This window comes from Photinus pyralis, unplaced genomic scaffold (genome assembly GCF_008802855.1).
Source record: "Photinus pyralis isolate 1611_PpyrPB1 unplaced genomic scaffold, Ppyr1.3 Ppyr1.4_LG8, whole genome shotgun sequence".
Classification (NCBI taxonomy): Eukaryota; Metazoa; Arthropoda; class Insecta; order Coleoptera; family Lampyridae; genus Photinus; species Photinus pyralis.
Genome location: NW_022170819.1, coordinates 35848080 through 35869361, shown reverse-complemented (window position 1 = coordinate 35869361; position 21282 = coordinate 35848080). Strand labels below are relative to the sequence as shown.

Here is a 21282-nt window from a genome sequence, read left to right as displayed (position 1 = left end):
GGGGCCCCTTTTAAGTCGGGGCCCATCTTCATTGCGCACCTTTGAAGCATTGTAGTTACACCACTGGTATTGACTGATAATACCATAGTGTAAATAACACTATGATAAATACTTGAGTTCCCACAACTGCAACTTAAGTTGCCTACCCTATAGGTCTTTAGAAGTGATTTTTTGCTGAAAATATTATTTTGAAAATAGGCGTTGGCTGGTGGCATAAATTTGTGTACCTAAGCGTAGGGGGTAGGAAATGAGGAAAAATCCTTCAACAAAATGATGCGTAATACGGGAAGCTCCACTAATTTTGAAATTAATCGACGAAGAAGATGCAGAAGGTTAGTATAAAAACAAAGTGCTGCACGTACGGTCTATCAAATAAACGGTTTGTCTTCAACATACGTAATTAATTGATTATTTCGGTAATTAACCCGGATGTGGAATGTGCAAGCAGTGGCGTGCATAAACGCAGGTTATATTGGCGTTTATACAAACTAATTGCCTAAGCGCCAATAGAAATCTAGTCTTGTTTACCGACTGCGAACCTTGATTTTAACAATTTCGCAAACAGTGTAAAAAACTCCGATTAGAAATGAAACTATTTTCGTCGTGGAAAGTAGTTTTGAGAACCGACGCGTTGTAGGTAGTAAGTAGTAGCCCGCATTAGAAAAAAAGTAAATGACGTAATTCCACTTATGAGGTCGTCTCCTGCTCTGCAAGGTGATTAAGGGTACTCCGAAGATCATTTTGAGATATTCGCGCGTCGTGGGGATTGCACGCAAGTACGTGACACTTTTTATCGGTAATATCCTCATATATGCGTGACCTCTTCTCTTCTGTATTGTGAAAGGGCAATGACCACGCCCGTTGTGGTAACATCAAATTTAATTCCAACGGGATATTACATACCATCACACGCCCTCTTAATGATACGTAAACATGAAGTGCCAGTGAATTTTATCTGGCTATCAAGTGGCGTTAGAGTAAATTAAAGTAATTATTTTATTTGGGGTCGGAACGTTTTAAGGGATGGATTTGTAAAATAAACAAATTGTATCGAGTTTTGGGCGTCCGGAGATAATTAGCGAGGGTTGCATTCCAAAGAAAACTCAAAAATTGCAAAATACACGTCTATTTAGAATAGTCAGGGGAAAGTTTTAGTTTTAGCTTTTATCCCCCACGCTCAGTCACGCGCACATAAAATTATTATTCATCCCCATTGACAGATAGATCATTTTGAAGGCCATAAAATTCTCTATAGAAACAAATACCCACATCAAATTTATATTTTGGGAAACAAAGACAAATGCAAATTAAATGAATTTTATTAAATCCCCAAAATGGTCGCCTCTAGTACATATTTAGTCAATCATAAAGTCTGTGTAGAAATTCCTGGCGGGCGTTAACAAAGGTCTTTGTTGTAATTCCTCTATGTTCATGTTTTATCCTGTGTCTTGTACACTACATTTCTCAAGCGTCCCCAAATAACGAAATCAAGCGGAGTCAAGTGGGGGAGGTCCATTCTATTGCATCCCCTTCGTTAAAAAAAACTCAAATTTCTTTATGTTGATGTTTTGCACTTGAACTTGTACTGTCCTTATTGTTTGATGTATATTTTAAACGTAAAAGTATATCAATGACAAAATAATTTCTAAAAAACTCATGCCTCGTATACGATAAAATTAAACTCAAAAATTTTTGCTAGTTCTGAAACGTATTTCAAATATCTTTCAAAAAACTAAAACTTGAAAATTGTATTTATGAGAAACATGAAAATTGTATTTATGAGAAACATGAAAAAAAATGAGACGCATTTCGTACTAATAACTAAAATGATACTTAGTTTATTATTATAGTTTCAATTCAAATTTCACATTCTTTTGGGGCTCACACAGATTGGGTAATATGTTTTATTTATTATACATTGACGAGCCATCGGAAGATGCGAGTATTATACTTAGTTCCATTTTGTGCATGGCTTAGTTTTTCTTCTTTACATCATTGCAATCAATTTGAACGGAACACAGCGATTTTTGTTGGCAGCAAGGACACTGATTGCCGTTTTTCCATAAAAATTAAAAAAATACGCTATTGTAGACACTTTGTCCGACCGTCTGTCCGTCCGTCTGTGCGTCCTGACGGCTGTGTCGCTACTAGATCTTTAGCTTAAGAGATATTTTTATACTTTTTTCGCTGTTTGGTTCATTATTCATTATTTTCTGCATTTATTACTAAAAAAAATTATAGTAAAAAGGCAATGTGCCTACCATAATTTTACACTTGCCGTTTATTATGCTTATAAGTTCAATACGCTAAGATGCTTATTACAAAATCAAACTGGAATGACGTGCCAAAGAATAGGGTTGGAGGCGGATTTTTCAATATCCCGTTTCTGATTTTACAAAATATTTCCAAAATTCCTATCTAAACGGGGGTAATTTGAAAAAAGTATATAGACGCATTTTGTGGTCGAAATTACGAAAATATTTGAACATAGGTAAACAGTAGTTGCGTATGCGCAATTCAAATCTAGTCCAAAAGAAGTTTCTTTACCGCATTTAAATAAAAAACGGGCTATTGTGGCCATTTCGTCCGTCCGTCCATTCTTATGGCTGTGTCACTATCAGATCTTGATCTTAAAAACTATTGCCCTACTTTTTTCTTTATTTGGTTGGTTTTGGTCTCGAGGCTTGCATCAAAGAGAGGAACTTTTTCTGTGCTCCTTACAAAAAAAAGTCAATTAAATCAGTTCTTCCTTGGGTGATTATAAACAATATTGAAAACAGAATTGGAAAATTCGAAACAGTTCGCGAGTTACCATGTACACAAAAAGGAAGAACTGATTAAATTTTCTGTGACCCAGGAGTTCTTTTGCCATATTTTTTACAAGTTTATTTATTATGTGCACGTGCTTAACATCAATGGCGCATGCGCTGACTCAACTTTCTTGTTTAATGGACCAATTTTTCTGAAATTTTTAAAAGTCCCAAAATTGCATTTACTTGTGTTGACGGTAAAGTTGTTTTGTGTTAGACGAAAAACAGTACGTTCTTCCCACACAAGAAAATAGAAATCACGTCTAAAAATTGCGTATGTGCAGCCTCAACTTTGTCATTAAGTGGAACACTTTTTCTGAAATTTGATGAATATGCTTCTTACAAAAGTAAATTAAAAACGCAAAAAATGAGTTGTGTAGGTGCGCAGCCAACTTTCTTAGTTGCAGGGGGACTTTTCCAAAATTTTCTACAAAGTGATTATGGTTGAATAACTAAAAACGGATTTGAGCGTGGTAACTATATTTCTTTCGGAAAATACCAAAACAGACTTTTAATGTGGAAATGCGCTTTTTCTGAATCCTTTACGATTACAGCAGTTTCCGCACTTTTCGCACAAATATTCTCAAGCAAATGCCTAAGTTGCGAAATACCTACATTAATTAATCGATTCAACTTCTTGAAATGTAACTAGGTAAGTATATTACATCGGCCGTGAAAGCATCGCAATAACATTTTACGTCTTTGTTGTTCAACTGCGTTTAGAAAATCACGCTTCTAATTGTATTGTGAAGAAATACTTTCTATTTTCTGTTAGTATTCGGCTGTCTACAGACGCGTTAACTCTTTGCTTTTTCTTCTTTGTAAAATTTGAAATGCATAATTTGTCATTTTTAAAATAGCTTGGGCGAGCTCTACCGCTCCCTTTCACGCGGATTATTTAACTTATTTTTTTAATTTTTATTTTACCTTTATTTTTAAGTGGGCGGGGTTTCAGCCGAGGCTGCTCTACCAACCCAACCCACTATACATTTACAAATATCCATGCCCGAACCCGGATTCGAACCAGGGACCCTGTACCGCAGTCGAGCTTCCACTGAACTGCGCTACATGGGCCGGCATTTATATCATGTGTAATCAACGGTTTCACCCAACTATTCAATACCTATACTTTTATTAGATATAGAATTTTTCTGCGTGAAAAAAACCGACGCATTTTGTTCTAATAACTAAAATCTTGGTTTACTAATTTTTTTCACAAAAAAATAAAACTAAATCCAAATATTCGCAAAAATTTTGCGAATTCAACTGATTCGATTCCCACTTAGCATTTTTTCTACTGAATTTGGAGCAAAAGTGCTGTAAAAAGGTACCGCCAGGCTACTTATCTCTCTCATTGCACAATGCACCTCACAAAATACACGAGCATATGAAATCCTCCCAGTATCATTAAAACTTGGTCAAAGAAGTGTTGGAGTTCTGAGTGAAGTGTATGTATAACGTGTCGTTATCACTGAGCGGTGAATCTACGAAGGGAAGGGGGTATAATTGCAGTTCTATCAGAATTAATCTACTCGCAGACCAACATCATAAAACCCTGAATGTCTCGGGTGCACGTCTTTAGAAGCATTTTCCTCACGCCCACAACGTACGGGTGGCTTGGTACGAGTGCATGGTCAAAATTCCTGAACAATGACCTTCTTCAACCCCTTTTGTGGTACGCGATCCTAAAGCTGCAGATCGAGAACACAAAACTTTCCCACTTATAAAGTAGGAGCAGATTTCAGTCGCGTTGGTGTTACGCATTTGATGCCACCCAATCTATGAAAAGTATCAAGTCCATCAGAGCAGCGACAAGCTAGCCACTAAATTCCTTGGCCCAAATTTTCTGAGAATGAAGTGAGCAATGTTTAAGAGAGCTAAAGAAAGGGAGGATCGTGGACGAACGATCGAAATAATGGAACAGATTCTTTCTCATGATTTCCTCTTCGGCACTCCTTTTCTTCGGAGTCAGAGCCTCTAGGAAAGCCTGTAGTGCGGTATGCCCTTTTTTGGTCTATCCGTAGGAAAAACTTCTCCAACAGTCGAAAATATTAGGTACATCTTTCTCTCTCACAATCTTTTGTTCTCTTTTTTTTTCGCGATCTATTATAGAAAAAAAAACGCGCGCTCGAGGGTTCGAACCCGCGTCATCATAATCGAAAGGCGACCATATTTTCTTTGAAGTAGACAAATGCGCTTTAAACAATTGTGAGCCAGGTGAGAGGGTCGATTTTGCCTTCGGCTGCCTAGTTTTACGCGTGACGACGACGGGATATGGAAGGGTACTCCATATTCTGTGGCGCTATGTGTTTCAAAAATACGACATACTATCAAGCAAAAAAATGCAAACGCCATCGGGTGCATAAGTTCACATTTAAGTACAAGATTCCTTCATAGTCCTTGATGCAGCTTTTAGTAAGTACCTTTGGTCTACTATCAATCGTGCAATCGTCAACTTTGTTAAAAATAGAATGTTTCTAATAAGGAAACAACTTCTAAAACAAAACAAAAAAACGACAAAATATTAGGAATATTCTTAGGATTATCCTCTTGGTCAAATTTTAAGAAAGTGTTTGTGACATTTCAGTTCCATTTTCTAAAAGCCAAAAAAATTTGTTGTTGTTATCCGTTCGTCATTGGAGGGAAGAAATTAGAGGAATAAAAAAAGGTGAAAAATTTGTCGCTCCCACTTCAAAAATTGACGTAAAACGCTAAATTTGACATCTTCGATATCTAGCTCCTCCAAGGATCAAAGGCTCCTCAAGGCTTACATTTTGATAGTCTGTTAATTATGACCATAAGAAAAATGCATTGGGGCATTTCTTTTTCTAATTTTTTTGATTTTTACAGTACTCAATGTCATTTCATTTGAACGTTATAGAAAATCCCCTTCCTTTGTATTAAAGTGCTTGTTTCTCCACCTAGGAACACTAAAATAAGTTCAAGCATTTGTTCTTGTTCACTATTATATTTTAAAAAATGTTCAAATTGGTGAGGTGACTAAAAGAAGCATTTTTTTCTCAAGTAAACTGCAGATAATAAAATAGATTTTTTGAAATTTCATGGATACAGTTTCAAAGCATTTTTTGAGAATACTTGAACCTATCCAAAAATGTAGGTACATAGTTTCATCTGTTATGGTTGCCAAGAGAAAAAATTAGAGAAGAAACACAAATTTTGGGACTTTATTTATCGTCTAATTTTTTATTACCCCCTCCCCCTCCACCTTCCATTGTTTTTCACATGCTCAATTGTTACATCCTGTATAATAAAATCACTAACAAAAACCATAGTAGTTATGAGTAACTTTACGTGATTACGTGTTTGATTATTTTCAGATGCCCGTCCCAAGTTAGATGAACTTGAAAAGATCATCTTCGGCGGTTAATCGATGAGTCATTCCGTATCAATCTACATCATATCCTCGACAGTCCATTATCACAGCGATAAAAAAAACCTTTATCGGTTAGTAGCACTGGGAACCTACAACCGCTGTCAATAAAATACCACCAACTGAAATAATGACGAGAAAGTATACGTGTACTACTTTAATGGTCATTCTGCTATTGATTCACGCAAGGACATGTAAGTGTGTTTTATATTATTTTTATGTTATGACGTATGCAGCACTTCACTGTTAGAATCTAAATTACGATAAAATGACCACAGGCGCGTCCGCTGCCCATGTATTTTTTCGCCACTTGTAGCTTGATTAAAATCTGTATAGGGAACTCGAGCCGTTCTCTTGTGTATTTCAATTTTTGATAAAGGAAGGGTAATTAATTCTCTTTCGTCCTTTTTTAAAATTTCCGTAGTTTTACAGGAAAACGCAATAAACACCCTTGTCCAGTAATGTGTTGCTATTGGAAACACTTTACAGGACACTTTACACAAAATTAGTCATTGAAATAACACTTACTCAAATTTCGCATTTCTTTTATTCAAAACGGAAAGCACCTGTAATAATTAACAATTAACAACTTGAATTATTTGCTTATAGGTCTATATCGTTTAATTAAATTGAATTATAAAAAAACTCCTACACCATCAACTTGATAAGCAACCAAAAAATGTACGTCGAACACCGTCTCCATTCCCAGCCAAAGATCATCCTTGGCCAACCACATCCTAAGTTCTGGACATTCGTTTTCGAACTTAGAGACCCGTCATAAAGGCCTCAAATTGGACTTTTTGAGAATGCAACTTCCCTATGACCCTAGACCGTATGAATCATTAATTTAATTTACCCAAAACCGCCATGAAACCTTCATGTTCATGCCCACTTTATATCAGAAGCAGAACAGACTATTTTTCCTGCCGCCTGACCCTTTACCGGCCGCATCTGTCATATTACCGGTCGCGCCTACCACTTTTCCGGCCGCACAAGTGTCTATAATGATTTCGGGTAAAATGTAATACAAAACTCCTCAGTAAAATGACATTACTTGACTCGCATATTAAAGTGCTCGGTCTCAAAGGGGCCTCGTACTTCAATATTTCCTCGCCACAGTACTGTGACATTTTTCTGACTGATGTACTATTAACATTTTTGCAAATTTATTCCCCGTAAAAATGTTGTGCAAATGTATGAGATCACCGCTAAATTGTAAAGCGTAATACAACCTGTTTCATTCAAAAATCGTTACAAAACCGCCTGATGATGGTGCAACAAAGGTTTCTCTTTTTGATGTCATCCTGGCAATTTATTGTTGTTTTTCTAGGAGTTTTTAATATAATGTTGTGTAAACTACGAAATTCGGGCGTTTTATTAGGCTTCGGCAGCTGCAATAGTGATGGGACACCCTGTATGTACGTTTTAATTTTTATTTTAACGTTGAATGTGGTTGTGTTTTGGAAATTGAGCGCACTGTCGATCATGCCATGTGATTGTTTGTATCAAAATTGTTGATGATGATTGTGTAAGCCCACCATTAGGGTTTTAAACGCTAATTAATCGCCTTTAAACTTTTTACTGGTTGCCGTTTAATCCAGAATCTTATTATCCACCTTATAAACAAAATAGGCCGACAAATTTGGTTAATAAACTTGTTTTCTATTGTAATTTACCACTCCAAGTATAAAAGCAATGAACGTTCTGTACCTTGGACCATAACGCTTTCGTGGTAAAACCGTGGGACCATCACACTGATCCAATAATGCCACAAAACGAAAATGTTCACTCACATAAGTACTCTATCTTATATTACCTTTACTCGTGATGGCGACACGCAATGACTTTAAAAGCACACGTATGATTACGCGGTGTTAAAAACTTCCCTATACTTCAACTATACTAATTCGTTTGTGTTTCGCAATCTAAAATTCCGCGTTCAACTTACATAAATTCGCCTTCAAAGATTTGCAAAGAATCTAATATGCAAACGAATTACATAGGTTCGTCTTGAAAGTTCGGCGAGGAATCCCTCTCTCCCACCTAATTTTTTCAATAATAGTCGCCAAGCTTAAAAACCGAAACGGACCCGACGCAAACCAAACTTCAACCACGTTTTTTATATATGTAAGGTCTAGCAGACATTCCGTCCCCCCATGCTCTGTAAGAGCGGCCCTTGGAACCTGCAACACTGACGTTTTGGGTCTTATTTGCTTGCACACTCGCTTTATATCTGAAAGCGCTTCATTCTATTGCATTTTAGTTCTGTTCTGAAGCTGTACGCGTTAAAGTTTCCTATACTGTCTAATTTGTAAATTCAAAACCATCTGTTACAATTTTTAAAGTCGTGATAGAATTTGTCGGTCCGTGTGGCACAGTGGAGCTTAAGTTCGTCTGCGGTACGAAGGGTCTTTGGTTCGAATCCATGTTCAGGCATGGATATTTGTAAATGTATATTGGGTTGAGTTGGCCTTGACTGAAACTCCGCCCACTTAAAAATAAAATAAAAGGAAAATAAAAAATTTTTGAACTTCATTTCAGAAATGCCAGTCTTCCTGGAAACCGTTTCCGAATTTTTGCATTTTAGGTCAAAAGTTAAAAGAAAATCGTCAGAAAATATTATTTGCAGTAATTCTTTCCGAAAAACTCTGAATAGTGACAGAAGCGACTTGCCCTTTTTTGGTTTTTGATATCAGCTTGCACCAAAATCACTATTTGCGCAATAACAATTAATTTAACTAGCAAACAGCGTAACCTGCAGTTAATGAGTTGCAGGTTTTGGCCTGCGATGCTACAAATGCGACTCCCAAGAGATCGACGGATGCCTCAAGTACACCAAACCCAAGAACTACACGTGCGGAAGTAAAATGAGCTACTTCAGACAGGTCTGCGAGTATAGCGTTTTGTACGGTGCGTAATCTATCACTTTGTCGCCCCGTGACCGAAAGCCGGCCTTTTCAGATACGGAGAAGAAGATACACCAGGTGCACAGCGGATGCGAGCTGATAAACGAGAAAGATCCCGTTGACACCAGCTTGGTTAGGAGTTGCATCGACACCCCGAGCAATATTCAAGTGGTCGAGTGCAGAGTGTGCGATAGGGACTTGTGCAATTCGGCGAGTGGGGCAAATGTCTCCTGGTTTGTTTATTTCGTCATGATTTATGCAATGAGTTCATTGAGGTGAATATTGTGTGCTGTAACGATTTGAACTCTGAACTCTGAGGTGGTCATTCTGAATCGATAGTACAATTGTCTCTTTGCGTGTCACTTTGCAATAATGCTGTAGGTATATCGTTCTTATAATGAAAGTGTAAATTATCCAATAAATAGGTACAAATTGAATTTTTTATTAACACTTTCCATTCTTATTACAAGGACTTCTAGTAGGACGCCGATGAACAACCGAAGCAACAGGAGGTAAGTAAATCAACAATGTTCAAATTTGTAAAATAAAGACATGTGTGAATTCCATCTTCTCCTCTGAGGGTTTTTACAGTTCTGTACTACATTTTGGTGTTAGACACAGCCCACACAAATTCGCTTTAGCCATTTGCAGGAGTGTGGCGGTTTCAAATGGAGAATATAGCTATTATATATTAGAAGTTGTGCTTCCGAACTTTCATAGAGGCGCCGTTCCAGGGTCTGATAATAGCGGTCGTCCTTCCCAGCCAGTCTGGGGCCCACTAGCCCTTGCATTCGACCACAATGGCAAACTGCGGATTATAATGGAACCCTGCCATCTGAGGGAAGGGAAGGGTCCTGGCCGGGCGTTTCTGATCGAATTCGTGTATGAAAACGGGTGCTTCGTTACAAAGAAAATGAGTTTGAAGCAAACACTAGCATTCTGAGGGGAGAACTTAAAGCAGTAACATGAGAATCATTAAAAAAAAACATGAGAAAACCTGGAGGAGAATTTGAGATACACTTGAGAAATTAAAAGAAGCCTGAAAAACATTAAAGGGTGACTCTTAACTGTAAAGCAACCTAGGATTAGATTTAGGGGAACTTGACGAACTATAGATGCACTTGACCAGAATCTTATAAGCTTGACGTTAGACTTACAAAGGAATTAAAGAAGAATTTTTGCTCCAGGTTAATTATATTAGTTATTTAATTTAATTAATATACATTTTTGTGAAAATTACGTAGTTTTAAATAGCGGCATTGTGTTTATTTTGTTTATTTAATTGATAAAAAAATTTACGTGTTGTAAAAAAAGGAAAATTATTTGTGTCATATTTGAAAGGTTTATCTCATGTTCTTCTCCGTTCATAGATAAGGTTTGCGCTTATCGCTAAAAATTAATCTGATATATTTATAAGCCATTTGTGGTGGGGTGATATATCACTCGCACTCGCTAGTGCCATAGAAAAATTTGTTAAAGGATCGAATGGAACGGGTTCAACCGTCTTTATCGTGACGTGTACAATTGGCCACGAAAATTAGGGTGTGTTAGAAGAAATGGATTTAAAATTCACCTATCCAAGTTGGAGATTTTTGCAACTCCGCGCCCCTGATGGAAGTATCGTCGGACCTCAGTCCAGACCAGTTAAAATTTTTCTATAAAACCACACATGCGCATCGCGCAATAGACAACTGCCTTATATTTATTTTTCTATTTGTCCATCTTTCCTTCCTTTTGAATTTTTATCTGTAAAGATTTCTTTAAATCCGGTAGCCTGTCCTGTTCGAAGTAGTTCTTTGTACTCTACATCTGAAAGTTTGTCCGCTTGCTGCAGTATTTTTGGTACCTCCATCTGTTAGTAAGTAGGTAGATGTTACGTCATTTCATCATAATTTCGTAACCATAAAATCATAAAAGCTAAACAAGGCTCTATAATTTTTATTCACTTTTACGGAGATGTTGAGCCAGGTTTTAAAACGGACGAACTCCTCTTATTTTCGTTTTTTTCGGCAGATGAACTATAATAAAATTATCGTAATTCAACGAACCAAAATGTTTATCCATTATTGCTCTATACGTACTCTAGTACCGCATCTCCTTTAATAAAGTACAAACAAAAAACCACTACGACTACCAATAAACCCATAAATAGCGTTGAAAAAAGCGGCAGAGCACCTCGGTGTGCCCCACGGAGTCATTGGATTTTACCCATTTTCAATAGACTTGTTACATGTGGCATATAAGTCAACTGTACAAAGTTTGAACCAAATCGGTCCAAGCATTTGACAGTTATCGTGTTCACAGACAGACGGACACCATCGACTCCCCTATAAAACTTGCATCGCTTTGCTCTGCCGCTTAATAACAGATACACAAGACCGAAAATGAATGATTTTTTTGATATCAGGGTAATTAAGACGTTATTGAACCTGTATTCAATCAATCGTATTGTTGCGTGGTACTTTGTCTTGGCTCTGTATGCCTTTATTTATTTGCAGCGGATTCAAAACAATGTATAATTATGAGGATTAAATTTAGCGTCATTTGTGAAATAAAATTACAATCGTACATTTGGTTCTTGATCATCTTCATTCTCTAATAAAGAAGTATTTTTCCAAAAGACCTCGAAATTCTAAGGGTAAGGGTAAATCTCTCTTCTCACATTCTTACTTCGAACTTACCGATATCGACGAAGTCGTCATTAGAACCTAAAAATGTAGTGAAATTTCACCACCACGCACCAAAATTAATAAGAAAAAAAAATTGTCTCAGAACGACCCGGAAAAAAAATTTTCTAATAGAATGTGGCCTGTAGAATCCAAAATTTCAAACAGTTCCAAGATTATGCTACTAGTTCAAATGTTACAGCCCTTTGAATGTTCTTTCGAAATTGGTTTCTAGTCTATAACCTTTGATTGAGAAGTCCGATCGAAAAGGTACGAATTGATTTGGATTCTACGCACCAAAATTAATAAGAAAAAGTGTTTTCCCGAGAAATTTTGGTGTAGTCGATTTTTGGTAAAAAAGGAAGGTTACACACTGCCTTTTTTGAGGCCCGAAAAAAAAATTGTCTCAGAACGATCCGGAAAAATTTTTTCTTATAGAACGTGGCCTGTAGAATCCATAATTTCAAACAGTTCCAAGATTATGCTACTAGTTCAAAAGTTACAGCCCTTTGAATATTTTTCGACATTGGTTTCTAGTCTATAACTTTTGATGGAGAAGTCTGATCGAAAAAGTACGAATTGATTTGGATTCTATGCACCAAAATTAATAAGAAAAAGTGTTTTCCCGAGAAATTTTGTGTAGTCGATTTTTGGTAAAAAAGGAAGGTTATACACTGCCTTTTTTTAAGGCCCCAAAAAAATTGTCTCAGATCGACCGGAAGAAAACTTTTTCGTATAGAATATGGCCTGTAGATTCCATAATTTCAAACAGTTCCAAGATTGGGCTACTAGATCAAAAGTTACAGCCCTTTGAATTTTCATTTGAAATTGGGTTTTAGTCCATAACCCTGGACCAAACTCATTCAAATTCACTGTGTTCAAGCTCCTGGAGAAGATTCTTAACAAACGCCTAATCTGGTTTTTTGATTCCACCAAATACGCTATGCTTCCGCGACAGGATAAAATCAGTATTAGCCGTCTCCTTTGATCTGCAAAAAGCTTTCGATACAGCCTGAAAATATTCCCTTTCATTAAAAACTTCCTAAATAATAGAACCTTTCAAACTATCAGATCTGCTCAAAAATCCTCAGCTTCTGGAACACCTCAAGGATCTGTTCAACGCTGTTTCTCATCGTTTCAATAAATGATATCGCCGAGAAAATCGCCCTCCCACGACCGTTCCTTGGCTGATAACCCACGAAGTGGACCTTTAAATTTAAAAAAAAACTGAATTTAATTTTCATGTAGACGTCGGAAAGCCACAAAAAAACGCAGTTAAATCACATAGTCAATATTAAAGAGAGTGTACAATTGTGAAATTAATGACGTCAGTGAAGTTCCAAAAGTCAAAATTCTGGGAATATTTTCAGGCAGATTCTACTAAAATATATGAAACTATATTCAGAGTTGCTTGAAATTAAAGAAATTCTGGAAATGAGAATACACTAATCTTCTAATACTTGTTTACAGGGTGAATCAAAACTATTGAAACTAAGGCCCAAAAATGTCTTGAAAATGATGCTTGGTAATGAAATGTTTGACTCGAAAATATACAGTTTTGTTTCGAATTAATTTTTCTGTAACATTAGTTCCTTAGGTCCAATCTTTTCAGAGGACGACCCACGACTTTCACTCCATCTACTGTTACCAATATTGTTTACTCTATTCTCGAGAAATCCGATGACATCGTTTCCGTAATTTATTGAATACCATGTGTTTACCTACTAAATAATTCATACAGGAGTGGATAGGAGTAGATTGTCTGTTCCGATTTTGAAGGAATTTCGTGGACAACAGTGTAATGTCGGTGATTTAGTTGTCGAGTGAAATACATTAAAAACGTCAAAAAATGGAAATGGTTCCCAATAATTGAAAAATAAAGAGTCGCTATACCGTAACGCATCACGCTAACGGTAAATTTTCTCACCCCTTGTCTAACTACCTGGTGAAGCTACGTTAAGCACAAGCAAGTCAGGGGGGTGAGGGAGGTTAGATCGGGTGAAACTTAAGGTGACCAATCGAAACTCGATATATAACTATAGTAAATGTCCCTTGTAACAACAAAACTATTGACGTTTTGAGTCTCCCACCATTATTATTAACATATGCCACATCAGTCTTACATACAACTCTAGTCAAAGGGGTTGCTTCAAATCAGCTTACAAAATGGAAAAGTTCGTGTGCGTTTTTATGTGTCTGGTTGCTTTGTGCTGCACCGGTAAGCGGTTGTGTGCTTTTGTGCTTTTCCAAGGGCCCCAAAATTGAGGTCGCGCATATTTGCAATTTTCAAAATAATCCACGTTTTGTGTAATCTTATAGAAACTATCTATATTTCCATTTTCTTTGTGATTTCTCTTCTAATATAGACTATTCTTAATTCTGTTTTTTTCCTAAGTAAGTGCTGCTGTTCCAGGTGACAATACAGATCGTCACTCTTTTTGTTTTTGTTTTGTCGAAAAGGCTCTATCTACGTTAGTTGATTTCATATCCTTTGTATCTATGCTTCCTTGAGAGATAACCAAAATCCACATTTTTAAGTATTAAATAAATAAACTATTTCCGCTTTGCGCTTGTCACTCAAACAGCGGCATGTATTTTGCTATCAGTCAATTGCATTGACAATGTGTACAATTGGTCACAAGTGTTTGCATTATAAATTTTACCGAATTCGGTATTATAAGTTTTTTTAAACGTTTCTTATCTTGAGATTACCACAAAAACCATCAAAATAGCATTTCCTTTTACATTTTCTCTGGAGATTCGCATACGCCCCATCAAAAAGCATAACTCTTTTTTTGATAGGATATATTATTGCGCCTCTCGAGCTTGTAAAGACTTGGCCAAAATTTCTACCCCCTAGGATGGCGCATATTCAAACAGGGGCGAGAAAAGAGTTTTGATTTTGAGGAAAATTAGGGTTTAAAATCAATGTCTTAATTTCTGCTGAAGGGAGTTTCCAAATTTCAAATTAGCTGATAACGTAAGCATAACACTGAACTTATTATAAATTAATTCTACTTAATTCAGTTTCTAAATTGGAAAATGTAAAATGCAAATGTTAATAATCATAATTTTAAGCAGAATTAACTGAGATCTTTAAAAATCCATGTGAACGATACCAAACTGCGAGAGAAAAGTTAAAAATCATAATTTCGCGCCCTTCCAAATTTGAAACAATTCGTAATCAAAATTATAAGAAAGAAATTAAAGTGGTATTGGCAGGACCGGATTTAACATGGGGCCATGTGGGCCCGGGCCTGTATTTTAGAGTTCAACATTCAGCATCGGAGATTAAAAAATGAATCTCAACTTTGGGACTCAAAATTTCGAAGCTTAAGAAATAAAGCAACGTTACCATTTTAGTAGGTCGTTTTAAACAATCCAAAGTCTACCGCCAAGCAGTCCAAGTTTAAGCAATTAAATAAATTAGGTTTCGATTAATGTTGGTGGTCTTTTGATACTAAAGTGTCGAATCGGCATAAGTTTTCAGAAATTCGAAAAAATTCCCACTACCTATCTTGGCGGGACAATGAAAATGATCAGAATTTCGTGTTTTTTTTTAAGTTTTCATGTTTACTGATGATCCATATTTTGCGTAAAGAAAATTCATCCTGGATGAATTTGTGAAATTTAATTTAAATTTCCGAAAATACCTCGACCTACCGGCCGGTACACACCCACATCTTACACCTTTTTGGAATTGAAAAACTGTTTTGCAGACTGTTTTGTGATTATGGCTTTTGTTTCCAAAATTCTCCCTTCTCCAAAAGCAGTTGGACTAAAGGAAAACGTCCTTCTAACACCACTCTCACGGTTAAATCCAATTCAAATTCATGAGATTGGGGTCTCTGTAACGGTGAGACATACAATGTAGGCTAAATGGGGTTAAAGTTGCCCCTTTTTGCTACTAAAAAAACGCACCTGAAATTACTGAGATAGGTATCCCCGCAAAAAATGAAAATGTCAATTTGCCCTACCTCAAACGGCGGGAAATGGGTGGTTTACGTTAGCGCCTTCTAGCTGCAGTTTTTTTCGGAGATTCTGAATCTTGCACCATAATTTCCTTAACACGTTAGATGTAGGAGGTACTAGGGGCCAGAGGGGTGACTACGGGGGCTGTAGCCCCTCCTGGTCATGGCTTTCTAAAGAATGCTGTTATTTTGAAGCTCTTCAACAATTCACCGCCTTCCACAACGTACGCAGGTACGCACATCAGTCCCTACGCCACTGGAGGCTACAGGCAGAGGCGTATCTAAGATAGGGCCACGTGCCCTGGGCGGCGGTCGAAAGGGGGCGCTAAAATCGACAATTTTTAAATTTAAAAATCAAAATAAACCACAATAAACGACATCACACATTTCCATGGAATGAGTGGTGGGCCCAAGGGTTATTCCATAATGAATGAACGCAAACACCGGAGCAACTTGCTGTAACGCCGTTACCAGAAATGTTGAAGCGTCACCCCAGAGTTAACCCAACCGCCAAAAGTGTATCTGATGGTTTAGTCCACCTCTCTGGCTGTTCCTCGTCTAAATCGAGAACGAAAAGAGACAGCGATGTCAAGCCTTCGCCAATCGGTTTCTATGAGTTCAAGGACCAGTGCTATTGAAAATGAGCCGGATTAAAAGTCGGGCTTTTTCGAATACGAGCTGTTTTAATTGAGGTTCGAGCGGTGAACAAAAAGGCGCCATTTGGTGTGGCACATCATAATTTTTTTTGTCCTCTATCTCATACCGTAAAAATCCAATATGGCGTTCATAAAAAGGTAGTAATAGCTTGTAGTTTCTACCACCAACGTGTTATGGAAACTCTGATGACAGATTGAAATTCCCCGAAAAAAAGTAGAGAATTTTTGGCAAGAAAATTGTCTAATATAATTGGCCTATAAGACTCTACTCATCTGTTATACGGATCCATCAGATTCTTCAAATTTATCATATGGCTCTTTGGATGATTTAGAATAAAACTCTACTATGGATTCCTTCGATTTTGTACATTCTGCTGGTCCTTGAGATTTTCTAAGAACATTCAAACAGTTTTCCAGTTCTCCAGTTTTTTCAAAATCCTTCGATTTTTAGGTTTTCTAGATGAATAAGCTTTTCTCGATTCTCCCATGTTTTTTAATCCACCATAAACGTCCTATCCGTTGGATATTGCAGTTTGTTCGGAATCGTTGTTTAGGTTCTTTGGATTAATGAGATTCTTTCGATTCTCTCATGCTTTCTAATTCTCCATATTCTTCATGTTTATCAAATTCTTCCGATTCTTATGTTTATTTAAATGGTTCCTTTCTCCACTCCTAAAATTCCTACACAAACTCTTCAGATTCTGAGTATTTGTTTCCTTCTGTGGTCTAGGCTCTACTACGTGTACGTACTTTGACACTTGGATCTATTTGGCGTAGCCTAGTGTCTTACTCCGAGAGAAGCAGTTTGTGATGAAATCTGATGATGCTCTTCGGGTGCAACTCCCTGATCTATTGAGTTGCTGTTGCAGCCTCGCCCGGGTCTTATGATCTCTGTCCGGAGACACCAACTCGGATGATGTGTTTCACTCTGTCTTCCTCCTCGAAGCATAGGCGACATGTACGTTATGTTCAGCTACTCTGATTTTGTTGAGATGATATCTCAAAGGACGGTGTCCAGTGACTAGGCCTTTATGACCTTAATTCATTTCTGTAGAGTGCTAGCAACGAGCCGGATTTACTCTCCTGGAAACTGATCAGTTTCTTGGATTGCCTTAATCCAGGGGCAGATTGCCATACACGTTTCTACTCTTTTTTCTGAGCTGGCATCAATCGTACAGTAAGACTTGATGGTGCCCCTTTTAAAATTTTTGAGATTTGCAAAATCATCCAGATCCATAAGGGTCTTCCAGTTCTTCAGTTTTTAATAAGTGTCGATTAATGATATTCTTTCGGTTCATTCATGCCCCTAACTTATCATATTTCTCACGATCTTCCAATTTTTAGCATTGTATGGTTCATTTTTCTTCAAATTTTTCTAAAATACGTCAGGTATACATACACTCGTCAGATTCTGATTATACTCCAAATTCTTGTCAATTTATTGTATTTCTAAAATTCTTGAGTTGAAAAATCATTCAGATTGTTAAGGGTTTTCCACCTTCGTAAAATGGTTGAAATTCTTTGGATTCTTAGAATTTGTTGAATGATTCTATCTATAATCCTAATTCTTCAGATGCTTCAGCTTCAGACCCTGTATTCATCAATCTTAAAGATCTTCTTTCGAAATCATTCGATTTTTTTATTGTCTAGATTATATTATACTTCTTCCGATGTTTCCGTGGCTTGGAATTCTCCAGATTCTTGAAAATCTCCAAATCCGTAAGCGTCTTCGGTTTATTAGGGTGCATTTAGCTAGTTCGATTCTTCAGATTTTCAGTGTTATAATTTTTTAGGCCCTTCCTTTTCTCCGAAATTATCTTATTCTCTAGCTAGGTACCAAATTCAGCATATTCCTCAAATTCGTTATATTCTTCATACACCAGGCTCTTCAGATTTTTGGAATTCTTCGCATTCTTTGAATTTTCAGGATTCTTCGTTTACTGCGGATTTTTTTGATTCTTACTAATGCTAAGTAAGGTTAAGTCGAAGGACAGGGAATTGCTGTTAGCAATTCATCTGAAATTCGCCTTAAGATTCAACCATATTTAACAGTTACTTTAGTCTTTATTGTATAATTATAGTTACGTTATCTGGTTGAATAAAGACGATATTATTATTATTACTGTCAGTCTTTCTTGTAAGCATGTAAAAATGAGAATGAATATGCTCTTAATTCTGACGCAAGCCTTTGACATGATTTTTAATGCTATAAGGGTCCATTGCACCCCGTTAATCACATTGCAGGTCGATCAGCCACCAACTTTTTATTTTGCTTTGGGGTAAGCAATTTTATTGGTAAGGGTGGGTGTGTCCTAAGTGTTAGCATATGAAATGAGTACAGGGACCCTCAGTGACGTAGTCGAGCACTGGAACGACCACTTTTGATACATGTGCCTGAAAAATTAGAGAGTTCGTAAGAAGTTGGTCACAAGAAAGTTTACACAACAAGTTTCTCTTGCGAACGCTACTAGAATTCATTTCTGGGAAATATGTACCTATTAGAACATTATCCCCCGAAATGTTGACCCCGAACCCCATGTGATTTCGCACGGAAAGCATCTTGACATCTAAAAGTTTCAAAATGGCGCCCATTTCAAAATGGCAAAATACGGTATAAGTAAGTCTTTACCAATATTGTAGAGTACTAAAATAGTGCTGTATAGACTATGTCAGTTGGGCCACTTACAATGATCTTTGGATGAGAATCGGTAAAATTAACCGTCATTGAGGATAAAATTCTTTGTTCGTCGTGAAAAGGGTCCGAATGAACACACCACTCGTGTGATATTAGGTATACAAATACACAAAATTAAAACAACCATTACAATCATGTTAAAATACTACGATATTCAATTAAAATTCCACATGAGTGTTCAGAACAACGTTATGCGTCTTCTTTCCGCGTCTTCCCGTATTTAAATGGAAATCCCCACTTAAAACTATTAATTGCATAGAAACGACAATAACTAATACGACGGACAAATTTGCACGTCCACACTAATTCTTAGAATATTCCTTATCTAAACCAACACATTTATACCAAATTCAACAATTGGTTACAATGGCACTTTATCTTGTCTATAATATCGAAAAGCTTAATAAATCATATCTCAACTGTCACATTCGCATTAATGAGCACCCTCATAACAAATAAGATTGAGGTACAAACATGTCTTAATCGAACAATTACAAGAAATAGTTTATCATTTATAAAGCAGGTAAACAAATACGACCTTCACTACACGCCCGATTCACACAATTGTTTTGTGTTAAAACGTAATTAGATCCACGACATTGATTAGAAAAAAATTTAAGAACATAATTAGACACCCCCGAATTCATTCCAAATGTCTTAATACGAAACTAAAACGTCCCAAATGACATTGTTTACACAGCATTATATCAAACATTTGATGGAAAGAAGATTGGAACATGATTTTTCCCAAAACAATGTTAATGAAAATCATACCTTAGTTACACGGTAAATGCTGAATTTTAGTATATAATTGTAACAGTAGGTATTACTTTGCTTGGAGATCCCAGATTGCCAAAGCTCCAATCAAGGCTGCTTTCCTACACATTTACCAATATTCCGCTCTACTACGCTAAAGTTAAAAAAAATGTTTTCTAAGAAGTTTCTTGGAAATTGTTCTTCGGAAATTACTTAAAAAAGGTTTCTAAACAAATTGATAGTTTTTGAGTTAGAAAGAATTTTATTGAAGGTAAAATGAGTTCTTGAAAACTTCGCTACTACTACGAGTATTACTAAGCAGATTTCGGGAAAGATATGTCGAGTAAAAAGATCTTTAGATCATTTTCTAAGGTTTGGAAATAGCTTCTGAGGAACAAATTTCATAAGATTACAAAAAGTTTCCGCAGACACTTTATCCAAGAAGATTCTTGGGGAATATACTGAACTAAACGAAATAAACGTCCTTTATGACGGTCGGTATCTTGTTTTTGTTAAATATTGGACGCCGCTTATACTTCATGTAACAAGGAATTACAGTTGACAGAAGGAAGATAAAAATTTTGTTTCAGCCTCGGCCCTTAAATGTCACGAATGCGAAAGCGACCAATTAATCGGATGCGCTAAGGATGCCAAACCCAAAGAAAAGACCTGCCCCGATGCTCCACAAAATTCAATGGCCGTTTGTACATATAAAGTATTTTTTGGTAAGTCCGCCAGCGTTTTCCATATACTCCGATATCAATTCACTTACTTACAGAAACAGCGAAAAGCGCCTATAAAGTGCGTTCTAACTGTGGAGTTATTCAGGCGGATGCCCCTTTAAACTCAAAAAGTCAACCAGATTGTAATAATCCGGCAGGTGGAACTGAAGTGAAGGAGTGCCGAGTGTGCAACAAGGATTTCTGTAACGCATCCTCCGTTTTGGGATCAAGCACCGTCAGCTTCTTGAGCCTTCCTCTGATGTACTTCGCCACCAAATATTTGTTATACTAAGTCTTGTTCATTTACTTTAATTAGATGTGATGTAGTTTAGATACTAGCACTTGATTGTTCTATTTTTGAAGGGAAAGCTGTATGTTCACCTAATATCATCAATAAAGATTGCGAAAAAAACCTGCCCAATCAAGTTTCTAGAAAGATTGCTGAAAGTTATTATGATGAACAATTTCCTAGGAACTCCAAAGGTTTCAGAAAAAAATCCAGGTTTTCCGTAGTTCGTATAGAACCGAATGGTTTCCAACGAGAGTTGTTTCCAAGTACCTAATTTGAAACCCAATGATGACGTTTCTAAGAAGTTAGAAATATAGCATCATAATTCCAGATTTTGAAGTAAGTAATAAAATTCCAATCAAATGATTTTCATCTGCTATTTTTTACGGTACAAGTTTTGTGATTAGACACGCTAGACAT

General features: G+C 36.7%; 2 protein-coding genes across 4 annotated transcripts; both read left to right on the top strand.

The window, feature by feature from the left end:
• The first annotated feature begins 360 nt into the window (after positions 1-360).
• Positions 361-9538, top strand: LOC116179297. 3 transcript variants are annotated; one of them, XM_031499054.1, is made up of 5 exons: positions 480-637; positions 695-776; positions 6149-6395; positions 8977-9111; positions 9163-9538. In XM_031499054.1, exons 3-5 carry the CDS (start codon positions 6332-6334, stop codon positions 9384-9386), a joined length of 423 nt encoding a protein of 140 aa, XP_031354914.1. In that variant the 5' UTR covers positions 480-637; positions 695-776; positions 6149-6331; the 3' UTR covers positions 9387-9538. The 3 variants fall into 3 exon arrangements, with proteins under 3 accessions (XP_031354916.1, XP_031354914.1, XP_031354913.1); XM_031499053.1 differs by having other exon boundaries at positions 480-640; XM_031499056.1 differs by lacking the exons at positions 480-637; positions 695-776 and adding an exon at positions 361-379.
• Positions 9539-13866: 4328 nt separating this feature from the next.
• Positions 13867-20985, top strand: LOC116179296 (U-scoloptoxin(05)-Er3a-like). Its single transcript, XM_031499052.1, has 3 exons — positions 13867-13991; positions 20442-20576; positions 20630-20985. The coding sequence occupies exons 1-3, from the start codon at positions 13940-13942 to the stop codon at positions 20863-20865; spliced, it is 423 nt and encodes a 140-aa protein (XP_031354912.1). The 5' UTR covers positions 13867-13939; the 3' UTR covers positions 20866-20985.
• The last annotated feature ends 297 nt before the right edge of the window (positions 20986-21282 follow it).

What these genes read in the sequence shown, in the direction of transcription:
- LOC116179297 (XM_031499056.1), top strand. Translation starts at nt 6,332, where the DNA reads ATGACGAGAAAGTATACGTGTACTACTTTAATGGTCATTCTGCTATTG. An exon ending in ATTGATTCACGCAAGGACAT is followed by an intron (nt 6,396 to 8,976) that starts GTAAGTGTGTTT and finishes AATGAGTTGCAG; the next exon opens with GTTTTGGCCTGCGATGCTAC. An exon ending in CGAGTATAGCGTTTTGTACG is followed by an intron (nt 9,112 to 9,162) that starts GTGCGTAATCTA and finishes CGGCCTTTTCAG; the next exon opens with ATACGGAGAAGAAGATACAC.
- LOC116179296 (XM_031499052.1), top strand. Translation starts at nt 13,940, where the DNA reads ATGGAAAAGTTCGTGTGCGTTTTTATGTGTCTGGTTGCTTTGTGCTGC. An exon ending in GGTTGCTTTGTGCTGCACCG is followed by an intron (nt 13,992 to 20,441) that starts GTAAGCGGTTGT and finishes ATTTTGTTTCAG; the next exon opens with CCTCGGCCCTTAAATGTCAC. An exon ending in TACATATAAAGTATTTTTTG is followed by an intron (nt 20,577 to 20,629) that starts GTAAGTCCGCCA and finishes ACTTACTTACAG; the next exon opens with AAACAGCGAAAAGCGCCTAT.